The sequence below is a fragment of the Xyrauchen texanus genome, chromosome 44 (genome assembly GCF_025860055.1).
Source record: "Xyrauchen texanus isolate HMW12.3.18 chromosome 44, RBS_HiC_50CHRs, whole genome shotgun sequence".
NCBI classification, from domain to species: Eukaryota; Metazoa; Chordata; class Actinopteri; order Cypriniformes; family Catostomidae; genus Xyrauchen; species Xyrauchen texanus.
The window spans coordinates 6,666,834-6,690,599 of NC_068319.1; the positions used below are offsets into that span (position 1 = coordinate 6,666,834).

Here is a 23,766-nt window from a genome sequence, read left to right on the forward strand (position 1 = left end):
GACCTGAAATATGCAACAGTATGTTATGGTTGATTCAAGCATACCAGTGACTCAAACATCATCCATCAATCTCAAATTCATGTGGCTTAACCAGACAGAGTTTGCTGTTTCCATAATGAGCAGAACGATACAGACAATTTAAATCTGATCTTGCCAAGTTTCTAACAGTGATCGCCTATGCTGTTTATGATGTATAGAGACTGTGGCCTGAGGCCCGAAGCACAGTGCCTGCGTTTCCTGCTCTGTCACTGTGCATTAACCATCAGCATGTCCTCCGCATATCCATATATGCAAAGCAGATAGCAGTAAAACAGGCCACTCAGTTAAAAGCTTAGAGTTATGCATGAGGCTGTGGATTTTGGATTAGACACTCTCTTTAGAAGGAAAGGAAAATGGAAATATGGTTGGATGAATAGGGTTAAATGAGTCATTGTTCTTTTCCCAAAGTGGTCACGTTGACAAGCATGTCAGGGCAGTCATAAGAAATGAGTGCACACACCAAAAAACTAAACTCATTACCGTTTTATCTGAGGTAGTGCTATGTCCCCCATATACATCTTTATAGATGAAGAAGTGGAGGACACAGTGACCAGACCCAATGTTTTTGCTTAGAGGTGGCTATTTCAGAGCTCAAGAGACTTAGTGTGCTCAGCTAAGTCTCATTTAAGTCTCAACATTCTCTCAAATGCTTCTCCTAAAAGTCCTGGCTTAGAAATAAAAATAGTCACACTTTAGTCAATTGTTGACATACAGTAAGCGTATAGAGCTACAAAATTATTGTGGATAGCATATCATAGATAATTTGATCTTTGGGACATAAGAAATTTTTTCCTTGTTTGAGAAATTTTCAAGTGATTAATTTGATAAGACATGTTCATGTTCATTGAAATCTCTGACTTCACAGACTTCGATATCTTGACAAATGTGAGTTTACTGGGGTCTTTGTCTCTGGGGAAGCATCTAAAAAGCCAGAGACTTCAGCCAAAATATGTCAATTTGCTCTCCATTTTATCACATTGCTGTCAAGGACTATTGTAGAATTATTAAGAAAATATAATTTATAATTTTTCTTTCAAATGTGTAGGGGGCATCGACTTTCACAAGCATTCACTGCCAAGGCTATCAAATAAATTCCTGAAATCAAGTGTAATTCAGCTAGACTTCCATATTTATGCTCTCTCACATAACTCTAATATCTTTTATACAGCCAGTTCTTAAACCATTCCTTTGCACTACTTTAACGTTAAATATTCTGTATACATGGGTAATAATAAAGGTTCCAATGCATGGCATATGGCTCCCTGGCCACTAACTGGGCTTTAAATTAGAGAGCTGTCAACTGAACAGCAAGGCAATTCCCTCCTTAAATCATCAGGCAACACCCTACCCCCTTGCAGTGGGGAAAGTCCATCTGCTTGCCATGACAGCATTACATTCAGAGGGGCATTTGCTGTGACTGCAGAATTTAGACTTCCTATGCTGTGTTCTCTATTGTTTTGAGTTTGGGCTCATCTGATTGGATTAAGGGCTTTCCTACAGGAGCTGCCTGGCACACTGCTTGCACTTTTTTACGTAGGAGAATAGGTCAAGCTGCACAAAACGCACAGATCAGCCCTTTTCACAAACACACTGGCTAAGTGTTGGTGTCAGAGTCGTGAGGAGGGGTGCTGTGTGGTTGCCAATCTGTAAAGTAATTTAGCAGCGCTAGACTAAAACAAAGTGCCCTTTGTCTATGGGACATTGTTAATATTGTCTCATGTCATTGTTTATAACACGTACACTTCCTGACAAAAAAGTATTGTTGCAGTACTATCATACAGTGATCAGCGGTATCAGATATTAATAGCATGGTACTTTGAGATATAATAGGTTCTCCAAGTAAAAATAAATAATAACATGGTATTCCCCAGGGGGTCATAATTTGGTTGGTTAGTTAACCCCTGCTAGTACAACCCCAATTCTGAAAAAGTTGGGACAGTATGAAAATGCTAATACAAACAAAAAGGGATGCTTTGTAAATTAATATTTTCTATATTGAAAGCACTACAACTAAACATTATATGATGCTTTTACTTGTGAATTGTTTTTTAAACATGCTCCCAAAAAGTTGGGTCAGTCGAGTGTTTACCACTGTGTAACATCACCATTTCTTCTAATAACACTTATTAAGCATTTAGGCACTGAAGACACAAGTTTGTTAAGTTATGTAAGTCTTTAGCTGCATAATTGTACAGGGTTTTCATTGCTGTATGGTGTGCTTAATAATGCGCCACACATTCTAAATTGGAGATGGTCAGGACTGCAGGCAGGCCAATCTAGCACCCGCACTCTCTGCTTACACACCCATGCACTTGTAATCCGGACAGTATGTGGTTTGATGTTGTCCTGCTGGAAAATGCAGGGATGTCCCTGGAAAAGACGGTGCTGGATGGCAGTAAATGGTGCTCCAAAATTGTACATATCTGTCTGCTTTCATGGTGTTCTCACAGATGTGCAAGTTACCCAGATGAATGATGTTTTTTAATTCAGTGAAATCTGAGGGACCAGTGATCACATGCATTCAGAAGTGGCTTTTATTTTGCCCTTTACGCACCGAGATTTGACCAGATTCCTTGAATCCTTTAACTATATTGTGCACTGTAGAGAGTTAAATACCCAAATCCTTCCAATTTGTCTTTGGGGAACATTGTTCTCAAAGTGCTGATTTATTTTCTGAAGAATCTGTTGGCAAATTGACAAGTCTTGAATGATCCTTGCTTTTGAAGGTCGCTGTTTTTGGAGGCTCCTTAAATATTATGACATGATTGCCTCATCAGTTTAACATCACCTTGTTTTTTTAACTTGTCAAAGTTTTATTAGTCTCAAATCACTTGGGTTGCAATCATCTGATTTGAGATTACTGTACATTTTCAAAAAACAATGAAATGCACAAGGTAAAACATCATATAATGTGCAGTTGTAGTGCTTTCAATATAGCAAAGGGTGAATATAATTTACACATCACTCCTTTTTGTTTTTATTAGCATTTTTCATACTGTCCCAACTTTTTCTGAATTGGGCTTATAGATACCATTGTGCCATACAATTTGTGTAGGAAACGGCATGTTTCTGCATTGATGGCCATTTAAAGTAGCCCTCTATAAATTGTTTTGCAAGCAACATATGCTCTTAACAGTGTCCCATAGACTTTTTTCTCCTTAAAAATAGACTGTTACACTGCCTTCGCATACTATTGGAATTATCTTACCTCCCACTTCTGAAGTTGTAATTATGAGTTAGTCACGTTCAAGTGCTTTGTTCTCAGAAAGAATAGGAAACATTGAGGACACCAGTTTCATTCTAGCATATTTCTTAGGGATCTCTTATTTTGACACCGTAATACATGTAAGTCAGTCAGCTTGCTGACAATAATGGAATTTTTGTCAAATACATGCTATTTTCTCTAAGTAACAAATGTAAAATATGCATCAAATAGTTACTGATATACCGAAATGACAGGCGCTTACAAGGTAGCTGCATTTTAATAAAAAAAATGTTCCCGGTCATAATCATGACTTGAGGGGGCCTTCATGTGCAACTTCTGATTTAAGAACTTGTATTTACGAGTGATGTATTCAACAACTCGCTGTGTGGTGTTAAAGTTTTTTGTACAAAGGCACCATATGACACATACATTCATATCCATGTTACATCTACAAATTGGGGAAAGTTTAATGAGTTGTTTCTGGGGTCAAATATAAGGTCAGCAGACAAAAGCAATTAGTGGTTTGATTAAATCACTTTTGGAACAATATAGAATACATGGAAGAGCTGAAGAACCTGCTTAATGAGAGATCTACCGGCTCTAATTGCCTCGTTCATCCACGCTGCCCTTTAGGATATTGACATGTTTTTGCCAAGAGCTTAAATTACCTATCAAATGCAAAATCAAAAAGAGCTAGAGACTAGAATGAAAAAGCACAAAAACAAACTAAGGAAGTTGTCACATATATGCCATGTCCCATTAGCGCCAATGGGAGATCATGTAGTATCTAAAGATCTCATAATGCTTTCTGCGCTGTAACATGGGTTGACTAAGCAAACTTGAGCTTTATGTGTTAAGTTTAAGTTGGACTTGTGTTTAGCTAACGCTACAGGATCTTCCTCGTGCTTCCCTTGCCGACTTATGGGTAAAAGCCATTCAAAAACCAGTCACCGCAAATCCACATTTTTACAGAGGCACCACCATGTCTCTCGAAATAACATTGTCAAAACTTTCTTCAGATGATTTCTGTGTAAATCTCTTCCAAATCCTGACAACATGGCAGATTCAATGGCTCATTCCCATTATTATAGCCCCCATACAGACACTCTGACATATGCTCAATATATAACGATATCTCTGAAATTTGAAGGTCTGATGCAGTGTGACAAGCCTCTGGCAAACAGATGGCCTAAGAAATCAGTCATATTTTTGATTTCTCTCTTCTCTTCAGGGTCTACCTTTCCACTGGTATGAAGCTGAAAAGACCAGCATGTCTGGTCACCAGTATATGTTGTGTTTTGGATGCTGGTCCCCAGCATGGGATGCTGGTGTGCTGGTATCCCAACCAGGAGTGTTAACTAGCTTAACCAGCAAGACTTCCTTTTTCAGCCAGCTTCACCAGAGAGACCAAACTAGTTGATCAGTATTATTTGTTGGTGAATAGCATGGCTACACTGGTCCACCAGCTAGACCAGCACCAAATCAGCACTAACCAGCATAAACAAGTCTGAAAAATGAATGCTGGTCGAAGTTTTTTGAGTGAACTACATGATTCATTTTAGGGAATTCTCAATATATTCAAGCCATCATTAAACTTTTTGTCAACCATGTTCAGTAAAATGCTTTAATTGCTGATTTTGTTTCTCTATCACCTTTATTAGTAAGAACCACAAAATAAGGGGTGTAAATTAGATTAAAGAACTACATAAAAGAGCCTTTAACTTGAAATGATGCACAATGTTGGACAAAACTCTCTATTGAACTGATTAAAGAATTGATGTATCCGACTTATTTCACAAGCACACAGACGTCGTGCTGTGAAAGAAAATGACTCTTATTCTATGCCGAGACTTGTTCTAATATGTCTGCACATGACAAAGAATCAAAAGAGTGATTGAATCCAAACTGTCAGGGCTGCAGTTTATGTTCCAATCATAGACTGATACATTTGGAGGTAACCTGATAACTGAGGCCAATAAATGTGCTCATTTTGAAGTAGGGCTGGGTATTGATACAGATTACCCTATTCGATTTGATTCCGATTCACAAGCTCTCAATTCGATTAAATTCAGATTAGATTCGATATCAAATCATATGGTATATTTCAGGCATAATGTCCCTTTTGCTTACATATGAAAGAAATTCTCTCCCAGCTAATGCTGTTAATTATACAGGGGACCTTTTAACAATGTTCATTATGAAAATCTAAAATGTTACTCATTATATTTTATTAGTTTTTCATCATTTTGGTCACATTTTGGATTTTATTTTTTAAATGAAGAAATCCATATATTTAATCAATAAATAAGATAATATATTTCATATATAATGTTTTGACAATTCATTAGCTTAATTTGTACTATTGACAAGTTTTTACATTGATTTATTGAACACGTGCAAAACCGGTACCGTCTCTTTAACAAACCAGGCATTTCTGTTAAAAGCATCTGTAAATGAGTGCATGTTAACGAGACAGGACTCAAATTGCTTTATCTCACCTGTGCCATGCTTGACTAAACATTTACCAGCCAGTTGCCAAATATAAACATTTTAGTCGCATGGCATGAAATTTTGTTGCAAATGTGAGTGATTTCCTCTCATTTTTGTGGAGGGTTGCGCATAAAAGTAAAAGATCGATCTTGGGATTTAAAAAATCTATATCAAGATTGTTCTTAAGGCTCTCAATCTCTCAATTACCAACCCCTACCCCCCTTTCTCTCTCTGTGTGGTACCATGAGTTGATGCCAACTTGTTTTAATTAGCTGTCAGAAGGCCCCATTGGGCTTAGGGATGATACGGAGCGTCAGACTGATCTGGTGCCAGTTCATGGAGCTGTTAATCCTACTAACACACAAACACACACTCAGTCAAATACAATCATATGTAAGGTCGCTCCACTAAAGGAATTTAATGACATCGGTGCACCTCCCTGGGGTTTTGCCAACATGGATTTGGAACTGCACCAGTGGAAAGCATGTTACATTTCCATACACAACTCATGTTCAATGTTTTAGGAATGTTGCACAGGCCCAGGTTTCTAAAAACACACCACAATTTACAAGATTAAACAAATTCATCCTAAGCATTGGTTCCACAAGACTGCACTCACAAGCAATTTTAAGACATGTATGCACAATGCTCACCCATCACATAAATATGACAAAACCAGTCAAGACGATTTTAGGGGTGTATATCACTGAATGCGAAATGTATCATCTGTAATATATAATCCATCCATCCATCCATCCATCCATCCATCCATCGTCAACCGCTTATCCTGTGTACAGGGTCGCGGGGGGCTGGAGCCTATCCCAGCTAACATTGGGCAAAAGGCGGGGGACACCCTGGACAGGTCGCCAGTCCATCGCAGGGCCACACATAGACAGACATACACTCACACTCACCTCCACATCCACATCTGTAATATATAATTTAACATATAATTTAAATGAATAAATATAATATATATATATATTTATAAAATAAATAATTTAAAGGATTTGTTCATCCAAAATTATAATTCTCTCATACTTTACTCCTATGTTCTCTGTTTCTCTAGTCTCGTTTATGTCACGTTTCCTTGTTGTCCGCTCCGTGTGTTACGTTCACCCGTCACCGCTCCAATTCCATGTCACGTTTTCCTTGTTGCCCGCCCGTGTTTCACTCTCTATGTAAAAACTACAATTCCCACAATTCCTGGCCTCTCTCACTGCCTGCACCCTTCATTGTTCTCACCTGTGTCTCGTTTAGTCGTCATTGTGTTTGTGTATTTAACCCTGTTTGATTCACCATTCCCCTGTTGGTCTTTGATGTTCGTGGATGCCTGTTACCCGTGCTCTCTGCCTTTGTTTACTTCCCGTTTTACCCGTTGTATGCCGTCCGTGTTTTGTTTTACCTTTTCCCATCATGGATGTTTTCTTTGTTCGTGTTTTGTTATTCAATAAAAGCCTTCCGCTGCAAGTAGATCCTCGTCCTGTGTCTGCCTTCACCGTCAATCGTGACACTTTCCTTCTTCAGCAGAACCGAAATGAAGATTTTTATAAGCACATTGCAGCTCTGTTTGTCCATACAATGAAAGTGAATGGGTGCCATGACACTGCTGGCTGTTTGATGGTCCAAAAAACCTATTTAGGCAGCATAAAAGTAATGCCCATGACTCCAGTTGATCAATGAATGTCTTCTGAAGCAAATTGATAGGTTTGTGTAAAATAAATCGATAATTAAAATGTATTAATTAAAAAGGCTTTCTGCTACCAGTCGACCCATCATGGAGCTGCGCGTGACATAACCGCAATGGCCTGTTCACGCGAGAAGTCAGAAGTGCATGCTTTATATACAACAGAAGAATGAACGTCAGGAGAGAGTTAGGTCATTTCAAACAGCAATACAGCACCGGGTGGAAGCAACGATTTAAAGTAAAAAAACGTTTAAATTATTGATTTGTTTCTTACACAAACCAATCGATTTGCTTTAGAAGACATTCACTGATTCATTGGAGTCATGTGAATGACTTTTCTGCTGCCTAAATATGTCTTTTGGACCATCAAACAGCCAGCAGCGTCATGGCACCCATTCACTTTCATTGCATGGACAAACAGAGCTAAAATGTGCTTATAAAAATCTTAATTTCAGTTCTGCTGAAGAAGGAAAGACATACACACCTGGGATGGCTTAAAGGTGAGTAAATCATGAGAGAAGTATAATATATATATATATATATATATATATATATATATATATATATATTACACACACAGTATATTTAATATTATCTGTAGTTTGCTTAAAGCAAATAAGACTTTTAAAAGGATTTTTTTGCATTGTGACTATTTTTTCTGACAATTAATTATATTAATTATATATATTGTAAAGTATTTATATATCATGGTAGTAATTTAAATAAAAGTCATATAATGCAAAGTATAATGAAGATGATGCATTGACAAAAGTGCATCATTCCAGATCACAACATTAAAGGCATAATAATCTAGATAATGCCGAAAAGCTAGATAATCTCAAAATTCACAAGAAATGTTCAACTAAGTTTAAACATGTCAGATAATTTAGGAATCTGATTGCTCTTAGGGCTCCAAGAATGACCCTCTTTCAAGGGGTTGCATTCAAAATATAATGGCTCTAACATAATTTTGATTAAAGATTTGTCTAATTATAAGTAGATATACCTGCAAAACCAGCCATTTGAATCAGAATACACATCATGCCCTTCCCCATTTTAGTAGCGCAACGTATTGTAGCAGCATAACATTTGCAGTCATTGAAAGAGCTCTCCTTTGATTACAGCTTGTGACAGGGCAAGAGTAATGGTAGCAATAATTATAATGATGATAATAGCACATGATGTGTGATATTTTTAAGACTGTGCTGGTCGCCCTTTTCCATGTAATTAAAAAGAAGGGGGACTGAAGCATGACAAAAATGACACAAAAGCACCATAAAAGTATTGTTAAAGCGGTCCAAAACATGCTCGACAAGGTTTACAGCCATGCTGGAATTTGTCTTTGGCTTTCCCTGTTGTTTACAGCATGCACCATGTTCAGTACCAGGAATTCCCTGTGTGTGAGTTCAATGGACGATTAATCACAAATAATGCTCAAACATTCCTGCTTAATGCTGTTGTCAAGGTAGAGTTTGCAGAATCGCATGTCTGATTAGATTAAGTCAAGCGCTAAGGCATGAGTGCTTAATCTTTGAAGCGGCTCTAAACCGTAACCAGGGCAAAGTGAAAGTATAAGCAAGTATCACTAAAGATAACTTAATGGCAGTTACTTGAATAAAAGCAGGCCAACCTCAGAGAGTGGAGGGCTGGTTTAGAGGAAGAGGAGCGATGAGTAAGACTTGTTGATGACCTTTCTACTCTCAGCCCTCTAGGGCTACACAGACTCATGATATGTAGATCAATAATATTTAAAAATGTCCAGCAAAGAGGTCAGGATAGAAAAGGTAAGTAAGCAATTGTATCACACTAAAATCATACTAGCACGTATATTGTTTATGTCTTGTGACTATACCTTTAAAACACTGAGTACAACATCTTATGGAGTTTTGTGCTCCTTGCCACAGTCGCCTTCAGCTTGCTCACAAGGGTTCTAAATACAACTATTATTATAATTATACACAATTTACAATCATATTAATCAAACTACAAAATGATCACTCTAAGACTTTATAGACTTTTTATAGCAAATTAACTAGAGGTGTGAATCTTCACATGCCTCATGATTCGATTCGATTACGATTCAGAGGGTACCGATTCGATTATAAAATGATTCTCAATGCACCACAATGCATATTTTCCTCCAGTACATTTATTAATAATGAGCAGTTACCATTACATTTGAATCTGTGGCAATGGATGTCCAGGAATTGCATGTGATGACCACTTGGCTGGCATTACGCATCGACTCTGAAAAAACTCAGAGAAGGGATTCTGTATCTTGGCTCCAGGGTATGGAGGAGGAAGCAAAAGTCTGTGTTTTCCACGACTGAGCAAGGGCGGAGATCCTTTGCAATAACTGTGGCAATGGATTGTGTGATCTTCTTTGCCCTTTTGGAGTTCTGAGGTAAATTTGATGCCATCGCTTGTTGTATTGTTGGCTGATTAGCTGCGTTTTGTGGGGTTGCTGCTAACTTTAGCTCTGGGAAATGTGATTCCTCATATCTGTTGTCTTGCCGAAGTATTTAATCTTGGCTCGACGTGTATTGCACACAGCATATCTTTCATCATGCTCGTTTTTCTTCTTATCTTCGTGAAAACCGAAATGTGCCCAAATATTTGCCTTCAAGAATTTGCTGCTGCTCTCCCTCCACCATGTCTCCAATCTACGGACATCAGATGCAAGTGCTTTGCTTCCGGAGGACATAAGCAACTTTTATCTTATTAATACTTAATAAGACTACTTACTTTATAAAAATACCCAGTATGACATATATATATATGATATTTAATTACATTTAAAAAAAATCTATTCTTTTGTTTTTATGCATCGATGCAGAATTGTTTACTTCAGCATCGCGATGCATCATAAAACCGATGCTCTAAAAAGGTCTAAAATGAACCCATGAAAGATGTGCTCCAATTTTGAACAGTATGATGGTGAGTATATAATGACAGAATTTTTAGTTTGGGATGAATTATCCCTTTAATGAAGTCCACAGGAACATATTGATATTAACACAAGACAGGGATGTGGGATGCGGAACAGACTGAATGCAGTCATTCTGCTCAGCTGCATGTCATCTTTAAATATGGGCTACAAATGCAACCTAGTCTCAGAATGACACGTGCGTGTATATGTGTGTGAGAATGCAAGTAACTGTTCGCCAGAAAATGGCACATGCACCACGTTAGCTGAAACCCAAGCTGCCCCACATGTCTTCAGCTCTGTCATGTTCTGCATTAGTCAAAAACCTCCATGACAACAACTCACGTTTATAGGCCCCCCCAACCATCCCCAGATCCTCAATTGGGTCACTATTTTAGTTAAAGGAATACATCACACAAAGATAAAAAAAATACCGTCAGAATTATATATATATATATATTTTTTATTTGGTGTTCCAGGGTCAAAAGAAGAAAGCAAATCACAGGAGTTTGTAAGGATTTGATTGTGAGTAAATGACAGACTTTTCATTTTTGGGCTAACTATTCCTTTAATGCAACAAGTTGCAACATTGCTTGGCAAACCAAAAATAACTAAACGCCACTTGGCTTTCTGTATAAAGGCCGAAACATACTCTATGCAAGTACGTGAATCGCTTCGCCACCGCATTGCCATCGTGCAGCACCTGGGGATACACAAGGGAGAGAAGAAAACACAAGCACACGGGACAACCTAAGAACTGCGTGGAGGAAACTGTCATGACACTGCCACAACAATAGCGTGAACCTCCACGCTTCCAAGTTTCCACTGTAACACGCTCAACAAGCCACGTTATAAGATGCGTGGATTGACGGTTTCAGACGCGGAGGCAACTGAGATTTGTCCTTCACCACCCGGATTGAAGCGAGTCACTACGCCACCACGAGGACTTGGAGCGCATTGGGAAATGGGCATTCCAAATTGGGGAGAAAAGGGGAGATTTTTTTTTTTTTTATCGCTGCTACAAACAGGAGATGAATGTGGAACCAACAACAATAGTTATTGTGCACTTCAAGAATGCGTGTGTGAGGAGGTCATGTGATAACTAAATTAACTCAAGTCTGAAGGAATATAAAGACATCTGTCTGTGTCTAAACTCCTGAAGAAAAATAGTCCAGTACCTCATGGCAGTCTTAGCACTTATACTTTGACTGACTCACGTTCGACTGTACGCAGATGCTAAGCTTTTACGTCAATACAGAAATGTACTTTCGGCTTTATGAATTGCGCTCGGACACATTTTAGAACGCAACGACGTGTGAAATCGAGCATGCATACTAGCAAGATGCGACTGCGTTCACATACTTGTGTAGAGTATGGCCTTAAGGAATTCATACCGAACGCATTATTGCCCAAAAAGCTAGACGCAGCACAACATACAGAATAGAATGCAGGTTTCAAAATTTTTTTACTTTTAAACTTGACATGGCATCTAAAAACGTGGCGCTCCTGCACGAGAGATGCTGAAAACACAGAGACATGGCGCAAGGTTCAAAGACGTCCATCTAGTGCTTGTTTACATAAAACAAACCAGCACAGATGTATGAAAACAACTTTTCAGCAAATTGCCTCCCATCCTTCCCTTGTCTTTCAGACTCCGATGACTATAGGGCAAGTTTAGGTCACTTATCTATACCCCGGCATTAGGCAGCAAACGCACGCCACAAAATGCTTAACAGAATGAGGAGGATGTAAGCTGACAAATATCCACTCCTTGCTGCTTTTAGTGCACTCGCAAATGCTCCCCCAATAAACTATGCATCAACACATCGCAGGCAACCCCCGAGCAGAGCCGAGACTTGAAGGGATAGTTACACGGAGGGTTGCTGCGATCTCATCTTTACCCCTGCTGACTACTTTATTAAACAGATTCATCATTTGATTGTGTTACACAGGCAGATATGGCTGAGAGGCGAACAGCTGCCTTGCAGGAAAGTTGCTGTTGATGAAATGGCATCTACTGCTGTGCTGTTTTGTGTTCTCGCACCAAGAGGGGCTTTTCCAGGAGCTAAAACGAATATGTGGGTGATTAGCCTTAGAATCGAGAACACTGGCTTCTTGAGCTTATAGGCATGCAAAACATATTTTGCAATGCTTTAAAGTACAAACAAAACTTTGTTCTGAATTCATAACTGGACTTTTCTGACGAAAATGTGAGTGGTGCCTGCCTGTGCAAAAGCCGCTGTCCTGATGCTTGGCTATTGTGGGTGATTACCAGGGCATTGCTAGGTGGTTGCTAGGGTGTTCTGGGTGTTGCTTGCTGCACAAATAAAAAGAGCCTGCTCTCACATATCTATGATTTTGATAATGTTTTGTCAAATTGTAGTATGTGTGCATAGATAAGTAATTGCACAGAAACATACTCTTAAACAAATATGCATATGAAGATTCAAGTGCTGGGCCAAAGCATTGCTCGGTTGAACATGCTTAACGTGTGTTCTTATTACTGTGGTGGTAACAAACCTTCGTAGTCAAGGGGGCAATAGTTACCTTCAAATGTCGGTGCCATTAAACTAGGTTTTAATATTCTGGTAAGTTACTATAAATATATGGGCTTTACCTTACTTGCTCACCAATATTCTTCAAACTCTTCATCTGCCATGACTGTAGTTGGCTTGAAAGAGAACTCCCAATAGAAGCGGACAGTTCACAATGGTGTCCGCTCTAGCGCCCCTTGTGGCCACATTGAGAATGCAATGCATTGAGTTCTGAATTTTAGGGTTTGTTGACAATACATTATCATGGCACATGGGAAAACGTTAGCAAGTGATTTTTATCACACTAAAATCGTGTTAACACATGTATTGTTTACGTCTTGTGGCTATATACTTTTGAAAAAGTATTTATTATAAAGTTTACAGATTGGCCCAATTCACTTCACTTTAAGTGCCTTACTGTAACATCAATGTTTTGCTTTTTTTAAAGAAAGAAGTGAGAATTCATTTTTGTTGTAATCAACATTATACCACAAATGCTGTCGATTGAGAGCTTAACTTGTATCGAACCCGGAACATTCCTTCAAGAATCCATATAGCATGGAAGATTGTAGATTATAATTCCCTGTAGATTCCTTCTGTTTCATTCCATGCTGATGTAAGTCATGAAAAGTTGCTCAAATAGACTGTTTATGAGTAGACATTCAGTATAGATGGTCTTTATTTCCTTCTCTAAAGGGATAGTTCACACAAAAATGAACATTCTATCATTTCTCACCCGGATGTCGTTCCGAACCTCCTGGCTGTTGAGTAAATAATGACAGAATTTTCATTTTGGGGTGAAATATTCCTTTAATAAAACAATAAGTAGCTTGTTGATTATTATCTTCTGCAGCTCTTCCTTTGTCATTCTACACTGATATAATTCATAAAGTCATTTAAAGAGACATTAGACATTATTCATTAGCAGACATTAAGTGTATGTGTGTGGCTTATAATGAAGACTAGTTTGCTTTAATTCAGGCTCTAGTGGCACCGATGCTCATATATCTGAGCTGGCAACACGGTTTCACTTGCTTTCTAGCTCTCTCTCTTTCTCTCTGGTGCTCTTTGTCTTTCATGCTTTTCCCTCCGGCCACCCAGCCTCTCTAAGGCAAAGCCTCTCTTTTCTGGTTACGTGCAGAAAAAATAAATGTGGTTTAAAGGACCATGAAAGATCTACTTACAAAAATGTGAAAGCATCACCACCACATCCAATGCACCCACCCACCCGGTCTCATAGAATCACATTACTATTACTACATTTTTGCCTCTCATTTGCTTTTTATGACACCATCAGTTTAGGTTTAGGGTAGGTAGGTAGGTTTTGCTGAAATAAAACACAATAGAACATTGACCTTAAAAACCTAATTTATTTGGGAGAAAATCGAACATGCTTTTGGCACCACACAGTGGACATTTAACCTCAGAACTGCCCCGATATGTGTAAGGAGAAGCTTAATATAATTATGCAAAAATGTCACCATAGTCAAACTTGAATTTTCATGAGATCAATTTTTCTCCTTATGTACCCTTTATTAGAACAATGAATGCACTGATAATAGCATTGTACAAAACCTAGTGAGCTTCCTTGCTGCATTCTCACTACATAGGCAGCTGCCTTCTAAGACAGCATCCAAACTGTCATAAAACCTCATAAGTGACCGATGTGGAATGCCCCACATTGGCAGCAAATTTGAGTGTCACGCAAATTGCGCTCCCCATAATTGTTTTCAATAGAGTTTGATGTTAGCATGTTGCTAAGCTTGCATCAAATGCATAGTACTGTACACTCAATTTGCATTTAAATGATCCTGAACTGTTGTAAGGATTATTTTCTGGATTGAATGAATTAGAAGAATATTTAAAGCATAATGAACATTTCTTTCATTACTTTCCACTGATCTGCATCTGTAGGCAGCTCACTAGTTTTTGTAACCGAGCAAATATCTTTACACTCTAATAGTCCATTCTCACAGGCATCTTGTCCCACTAAAGCATTCAATCTTTCTCCCCAATATCACCTCTGAGGGTGACACCACAAACATTTCTAAAGATTAGGCTTTCATGACAAATACTGAAAGAGCAGGGGTGCTCAAATTACGTGAATGTTGGCGATGACGGCTTATTATTGTTCGGGCTTGTTTAGAGATACGTTTCAGATAAAACAAGAAGCAGAGGAGATAAATTACAGCTGTTGAAATCTCTCAAACTGGGTTAATTGCTCAGGGATGGGGATACAACACAGATTTCATTAAAAAGATTTTCCCTTTCATAATGACTCTCCCACCATACCTGCCCTGCACCCAGAGGAAAAGACATTCCTTGTGTGGTGCAAGTGAAATCACTTTAAAAACCTTTAAAAGTTTGATTTCAGTCAGACTAAAACATTTTAGTCGTTCAGTCTTTTTAAAATGTCACAAACTCTTTAGTCTGACAGAAATTGTATCGATTCTTGAATTGTACCTGATTTTTGCGAAGTCAGACTAACACACCTTGATAATGTGATTGTTGTTCAACTTCGTTGAGTTGTGCGTATGCTCCGAAAGTCTGAGGCAAATACACTGAGGCAACGTGTATTTAAAGCATTGTGTCATGTGTACTTGCACAGGCAGATGAAGAATGCAGCATTACTACCCAAAGTTATAATTGCACATGTAAACAAGCAGACTTCCAACTGATGCATTATTCTTGATACCCCATGTGCAGCACTTTGGTTTTGAAATATGCTCTATACAAACATTTGACTTGACTGGAGTGTACAACACGATGGTGGTTTGTAGGGATTCACACTTTCGGATTTTGGGGATTTTTAAGAAAATAACATCTTAAAGGAGAAGTGTGTAAATGGAATCGCAAAAGTAATTAAGTTTTGGGGGCATAAACCTACGGATAGCTTACTTATCTTTCCATATTAAGCTGGGATAAAAGAAAGAATTTTAACGTAGAAAAAATTACATCCTTCTATGCACATTTCTACAGAACACCTTAGAGCAGAGGTTTTCAATTGGTGAGGCACGCCTCCCCTGAGGCGCCAGAGAGCCCCAGGTGTGGCACAGCGTGGGGGGAAAAAAACATAACGGTTCACGTCTGTACACATCTGTCCTGCTAGCTTGCGTGTTAAAGTGCGTGTTATGCATATGCTTGTTGCAAAAAAATCCCAAATGGTAATACAAAAGTCTACAGGGGAGGGGCAGATTCTGGGAGTATGATCACGAATATTTAAAATTGGGATTTTCGTGGACCGGTCCTGATGATCCGTCGCTGCCACAGTGTGTTATTTGCAAAAAGGTGCTAGCAAATGATAGTATGAAACCCTGTAAGCTCCGGCGTCGGCCAAGCTTTAGTCTGGTGGCCAAGCCACTGGAATTATTTTAACAGAAAGCTAAAAGAATTGCAAACACAAAAGAGAGTAATCCAGACTTTTATCTCTGTTAATACGAATACTGATGGGTTTGTTTTGATTTTTCAGCCTAATGATGGCTTGCTTCACTGATAGTGACAGCTCTTTGGATCTTATATTGAGAGTTGACAGCAACAGATTCCAAATGCAAATAGCACACTTGAAATGAACTCTGGACCTTTTATCTGCTCCTTGTAAATGGGATAATGAGGGAATAACACACACCTGGCTATGGAACAGCTGAGCAGCCAATTGTCCCATTACTTTTGGTCCCTTAAAAAGTAGGAGGCACATATACAAACTGTTGTAATTCCTACACCGTTCACCTGATTTGGATGTAAGCTGAAAGTCTGCAGTTAAAGCACGTATTGTTCGTTTCATTTCAAATCCATTGTGGTGGTGTATAGAGCCAAAAAGGTTAGAATTGTGTCGAGGTCCCAATATTTATGGACCTGACTGTATATATTAAAAAAATATTCAGATAATTAAAATGCATTATATTCTTGTAGCAGAAGAGTTAATCATTGATAAGACAATACAAAAAGCGGCTTTAGAATACAATGTGTTGTTTAATACCATATTATTGAACATAAGTCAATCATTGGCACACAGTTCACAGTAATTCATTTCACAAGTGAATTTGTCAATCAGTTGGAGATTTATTATGAGGGATTGTTTAAGAGCCCGTCAATCTACACCTTCATCAGACATGCTTGTGCAGCATCTCAGGTGCGTCGCATCATAAACATAAAATTTTTAGTTCACTGTTTCAAGTTAAATATAGTTTAATACTCAATCTTTAAACACATCTTGAGATCCCTTAGATCACATTTGCACTGCTTCAAGTGTTTTGAACACTTACTGCCCTCTCTAGTAAACAGGTGGTACTACAAGCTTGCATTTCTCAGGAATCTTCCTTATTATGGTGCGATTAATTGCGTTCATTTTTTGAACGCATTATTTTTTGTCAAATTAATCGCACTGAATTAACACGTTAAATCGACAGCCCTATAAAAAAATCTAAACTAGCCGCAAATTTGCAGATAACTTGCCACTAGTTATTTTCACATGCAAATTAGCTTTTTGTTTGCTGCTAATGTTTTCCAGAGGTTTGCAGCTCTTCACCAGTAGTGGTGAGCCTTTGGCAACAATGGACAATTTGCCGCAAGTTTGCCACAAAGCTCATTTGCATGTGAAAGTTATCAGTGGCGAATTTGCAAATACTGCAGCAAATTTGCCATGAACTCTCAATTTTCATAAGGATGGTTTTAATACAGTATGGTATGGTTTTACAATAGTTTTACCATGGTATCTTGTGGTTACTATGGATTTACTACAAATACCATAACCACAAAATTATGATTTTTATTACCACAGTTTATGTTTCCTGTATTATCAATATGGTTTTACTATAAATATCAAGGATAAAATATGATTACTATAGTAATTACTAGACTCTTACCAGGCTTGGGACTTCCTCCTGGGCACGTTCTGTCTGCTCCATTTAGAGTGAGGCGTCAGGTGATAGATCAGCTGCCTGCAGATCTTCTCAGAGGACTTGAGAGCATCAGACTCCTGCAAAACCAGCATAAGGAGAAGAGGGTGTTGAAGGGCTATTTCATGAGACAGGTGGCCAGATAAAGCTGTGATCAGACGGCTTAAGGTCTCTCACAGGGAAACCCAATGGAATTTGGATGTTTAACAAACCTATTGCTAATAAAAGAGTTCAACAAGGTACACAATGGTATAGTTAAAGAGGTATGTTTTCAAAAAATAATAAGCCACAACAGCAGGTTTGTTACAGTTATTTTACTATGGGGTTTTGTAAAACCAGCATGGTAAAATCATTGTAATGCACATAATATTGTTGGACGTGATAAAACATCTCCTATCAATAAAAATCATCACAATAAACAATTTTCCACAAAGTAATATAGGGTGAATCTCATAAAACCAGTTAAGGTGTCTAGGACATATTTCACCCTAAAATTAAAAAAAAAAATCCTATTTTAGAACAATTAATAATTTTACATTGTGGCATTATTTTCATGACCAAAAACAAAAAACAAAACAAAATTAAATTAATTAAATAAAAAAAAAGTTAAAATCTCACTTACAATGACATATTTTATCTTTAAATTATTTACACATCATGGTAGTAATTATTCTGAATTTAAGTTCAATTAAAAATACTGTTGTGACAGGGCGGAGGGCGGGGCTGGGTCGTGATTCTACACACCCGGTCCCTTATCAGGCTAATCAAGCCTCCGAGAGGGATAAAGGCCAACTGCGGAGGATGGTGCGGGAGAGAAAGATCGTTTACGGACATGTCCGTCATGTGTGTGTGTGTTTGTCTTTTGTTTAAGTTTAGCATTAAAATATTATTTATATTGACAAGCTGGTTCTCACCTCCTCCTTTCCATTGAACAACGTTACAACTGTATAAGAGTAAAAAGATTCTAAATGAAATCTCCAATGATAATAATGAGAACTATACAAAAGATTAAGCAATAAACATATATATCATATATTATTTATTTAAAATAAATTATATGTTTTAATTACATGTTTAAGTAATAAATATATAAATTGTTAATGAGTCTAAAATATTTTTTCTTTATGCAAATATAATATCTTTATTTTATTTTGGGGTACAATGTGCAAGTTTTCGTAAAAGCTACCTTATAATTAATTAACTAACACAAATGTTTGTTGAATATATATATGTATTGACATAAATATATAATAAATAAATAAATATATATATAATTTAGTTGACTGAGGTTTATACACTTATACACAGTATTGGCTATTTTACAACAGTTTTGAAAGTGGCTCAACCAATCAGATTTTAGAGCAGGAGAAGGCAAACTACACCTTACAGAACTTCCTTGCATGTTTATATAAAGCTACTGCCAATCTACAGTATACTCATATGCTCAAAATCATGTATATCCAATTTCATTTCATTTCATTACTACAATGAATAGCAGCTAATAGTGCTTCACAGAACAGCACTCCTTCATGTGTATCTTTCTTGAAAAGACGAGAGTTATTCATGCCTTTTTGAGCTGGGTTAGAGGCTGGTTTATTATGATCTCAAGGCCTTCTCTCTACAATGCCTCCATCTATTTCTGCATCAAAACAGGCTTTGGATCGACTCTCCATCTTTAAACGGATTGGCCAGAGCAGAGCTGAGTAAATCTAATCAGCGGTGCAACAACAACTACACCAACACAGCAATGCACAAAGAGTAGACGCAGCTATTGACTGGAGTTTTTAAAAGGATAGTTCACCCAAAAAGGAAGATTCTGCCATCATTTACTCACTGTCATGCTGTTTCCAACCCGTATGACATTTTTTGTTCCATGAAAAAAAACAAACATGTTTAAAGTATTGTAAAGATTTTAACTGAACAGCAACTAAACTTGTGGTCTGCACCTCACACAAAGCTGTTGTATGGCTTGAAAAGACAGTCGATCATGCTATTCATATTCATATAGACTACTTTTATGATACATAAAAATACACATATAGACACTTTTTTGAAACTAGAAAGTCTCAGTCCCCATGCATTGTAACTGTGCTCCACGGATGAAAAAGAGAGTCATATGGGTTTGGAAAGACATGAGTGTGAATTCAATTTTAGTGAATTAACGGTGTGTGTAGCTCATCTCAGCTGGCTCATAGTCTCTCTATTGAAATGACAGGAAGTAAACATTGTTACATAACCAGTGTTCTTGAGAAAGTGGCTTGGTAGCTTCCTGATGACTATTAAGGCAAAACTAATACATTTGTTTTACCTCTGTCCTATATTAACTCTCTCGCTGGTATCTGTAAGTGACAGCAATTATTGGACTACTGTTATTGAACTCCTTTAATAAAGAAACCGTCCATTCAATGGCGTACGCTCCAGAGGGAGTGTTATTGTCAAAAGGATTTAAGTTAATGTTCAATTTCTGATTGAAACTAAAGACATCAGCGATAGATCAAAACGACAATTTAATGAAAAAAGTAAATGACGAGATGACTAAATCAAAGGGGGAACATAATCTATGTGCTGAAAACAAACAAAAGCTCATTAAAATGCCTTTACATATTTCCCATGATTCCCATCACGAATAACTGCTTCAACTGAGAAACCAATCTTCATTAGATGGTGGTGTATTGGGACACAGATTAGACTGTGTTATATATATAATAATAAAGTCTATCAAAGAGTATAGGGATGAGTTTGTGTCATAAATAAATGTTTATCATGTAAAATACTTCAAATTAATTATCAATTTAAACAAATATGGCAGTTAATTACAAAATAAAACCAACATCAAACATAGAAGTGCACCACTAGAATCCATTTTAAGTAAATGTTCAGTCGCTATTTTACATGATACAACTGTCTACAATCTACTGTCATATCTGGGGTATATTTGACCTCTTTGGGTGGAATTTTTGCCCTAAACCCTGCTGAATATCTTACCACTTCTGAATCTTTGTGGCTTTCTGGGATCCAATGGAGTGGGTGTTATTCTATAGCTGTCTATTCTATAGCTTGACAATGTTTATTAAAGGGACAGTTCACCCAAAAAGGAATATTCTTTCATCATTTACTCACCCTCATGCCATCCCAGATGTGTATGACTTTCTTTTCTCTGCAGATCACAAACGAAGATTGTTAATTATTATAGTATTATAATAATATAATTAATATAATAATTATTTAGTTCCATACAATACAAGTGAATGGTGACCAGACCTTTCAAGCTCCATAAATCACGATACATATGACTCAAGTCATTTAATACATGTCTTCTGAGGCAATGCAATCACTTTGGGTGAGAAACAAATCAATATTTCAATAATTCTGAATGAGAAAGTGGAGATTTATAGTAAAATAGGATCTGAATATTGATCTGTTTCTCATCCACACCTATTATATCACTTATGAAGATATGGATTTAACCACTGGAGGCATATGCATTTCTTTTATGCAGCCATTATGTGACTTTTGGTGCTTCAGAGATTTGACCACCATTGACTCTCATTGAATGGACCTACAGAGCTGACCTACATACTCTTCTAAAATCTTGATTTGTGTTCTGCATAAAAAAGAAAGTCATACACATCTGGTATGGCATTAGGGTGAGTAAATAATGCCAGTAAAGTAAGAGTAAAGTAAATAATGAGATAAATTACATTTTGGGGTGAACTGTCCCTTTAAGTCGGCAAAGAAGGAAAGAACCAGAGGCCTTTAGGGAAATCGAGAGCCCTCATCAAATCTTGCCTGACTGAACACCCTCATTCAATCCCTCATTCTTGTCCTCTGGGTTTAGACACTTAACTCCTCAAGGCTTCTGCGACTGAAGAGGAGGCTATCCAGCATTTTGAGAGCCATTTGCTAAGAACTATACTGAGAACAATTGTAAACTTCACCACAAACCCAGCCTTTCGAAGATTTCAAGCAGGGATTCTTAATCAGGGCAAATGGAAAAGATTCCTATAAGGGATAGTTCACCGAAAATGAAAATGCTGTCATCATTTGCCACAAGTTGATGTTGGTTCCAAAGCAGTATCACTTTCTTCTTTTTGTGGAACACAATGAAGATTGTTAGGACAAAATGTTAGTGATCGGCAGCCTCAGTCACTATTGACTTCCATTGCATCTTAAAATTTTACAACAAAATGTAAATTTTTAGGTGAACTATCCCTTTAAATGTATAAGAAATTGAAGGCGTAGATATGATTCATACTGGCTTGTAATTATTTTTTTAAAAGTTTAATATCCTAATAAAGCCCATTTTTTTTGTATGAAAACAACAGAAAGGAGGCCTAGGAGATTTACGACAGAACATATATGTGTCATTCTTCAAAATACAGTAGATGCCATTTATGTCATTTAACTGATTGACAAGCTGTTTTGCTGGATACTTGTTTATAGAAAAATGTTCCAAAACAAAGTCTCAGAGGAAAAGGACAAGCTTTGCCCCTTCAAGTGGTTCTATTATTGGAAAATGGTCCTCTCTGTCCTTTCTGCCCAATTAAGTCCAAACACAACTGTGGAATTTCAACATGGAATGAAAAATTCACTGATGTCTCTATTGAGCAAAATAAAGGTCATAGCCATCTTTCTGTACATCTCATGCTTTGAAAACTAATTTAGGACATGACTGAAGTGCGAGCCAACTAACTCCAGTCCCAGCCGTGGGATGACAGCTGCCAATGGTCTTACCGAGGCGGTAGGGCTGTAGAATCGGCCGCCAAGCCACTTACCGCCAACTAAAAATAAACGCTCTACATATCTGGAGACTTAGTAATGAGCATGTACACAGGTTTTGGCTCAAGTTCATGTTGGGATCCAGAGATAATGTTGACAGCTGTGGGGTGATATCAAGTCAAACTCTTGAGTTTGACATCTCGGACATTCAACTACCCCCATTGGCTTGTGTTTACAATCATCTTTTCTTATTAGTGGTGGTGTCTTACCCGCTTTGGACACTGCATGTCACGGGCCAAATTGAGCAGAAGCTCATGGGAGATTGGATCCGCTAGGTTGAGGAAGGCAGCATTCTTGTAGAGGATGTCATTAAGAAATGTGCCCTCAAGACCCAAGTCCTGTTGAGAAAGAAACAGAAAGAATTTCAAATAATTACTTACCCACCCTTATGTTGTTCCAAACCCTGCATGACATTCTTTCTTCCGTGGAACACATCATGTACATTTATTAAGAATGTCTCTAAAATAAAAATAAAAAACACTATAAAAGTGGTTCATACGTATTGTGTTCTATATGTCAATTCTTCTGAAGGATATTGAATATAGCTTTGTGTGAGGAACAGAATGGCATTTAAGTTGTTATTCACTGATAATCTTGCCTTCCAGTGAGCTGTTGATTGATGCAACTGGATCTTTGAGTCAGTGAGTTGAACTCGAGAACAGAATCAGCCTGATTCATGAATGAATCATTACAACTGGTTTTGTGATCTCGATCAACCGATTCATTAATAAGAATGATTTGTTCATGAATCAGACGTCGCATATGTCATATGACCCACTTTTATGATACTTGTATGGGCTTTTTTGTTCACTTGTGTTTTATGGAAAAGAACAGCCAGGATTTTGTTAAATTCACCTTTTGTGTTCCCCGGAAGAAAGAAAGTCATACAGATTCGGAATGACATGAGGGTGAGTAAATTAAATTTGTGTGTGAACTCTTTAATTAAGCATGTAGGATTACAAATTCAAGTAGAACCTCTAAAGGTCACAGATAAACCTTGATATTCAACAACTTGATCCTTTCATATGGAATGATTTTCCAGACATTATTCAAAAGGAATTGCAAATTGTATTTGCAATTGCGTTTTCAATTTGTGGACGCATAAAATGTGACATAATCCAAACGCAATTGCAAATCGCGCATTACCGTTTGCATTTTCGTTTAAGCGAACGCACAGTGACTGCCAGATTTCAAATGGAAAAGCAAAGTCC

At 37.6% G+C, this 23,766-nt stretch overlaps 1 protein-coding gene across 1 annotated transcript in view; it reads right to left on the minus strand.

Annotated features, from left to right (window-relative positions):
• LOC127636798 (leucine-rich repeat-containing protein 75B-like) overlaps nt 1–23,766 on the minus strand; it is a 34,379-nt gene that overhangs the window by 2,586 nt on the left and 8,027 nt on the right. Inside the window, exons 2-3 of the mRNA XM_052117539.1 lie at nt 22,765–22,893; nt 17,744–17,856 (exon numbers count right to left, since the gene is read on the minus strand). Of these exons, the coding sequence (XP_051973499.1) occupies nt 17,744–17,856; nt 22,765–22,893 (242 nt within the window). The remainder of the gene's footprint in view (nt 1–17,743; nt 17,857–22,764; nt 22,894–23,766) is intronic.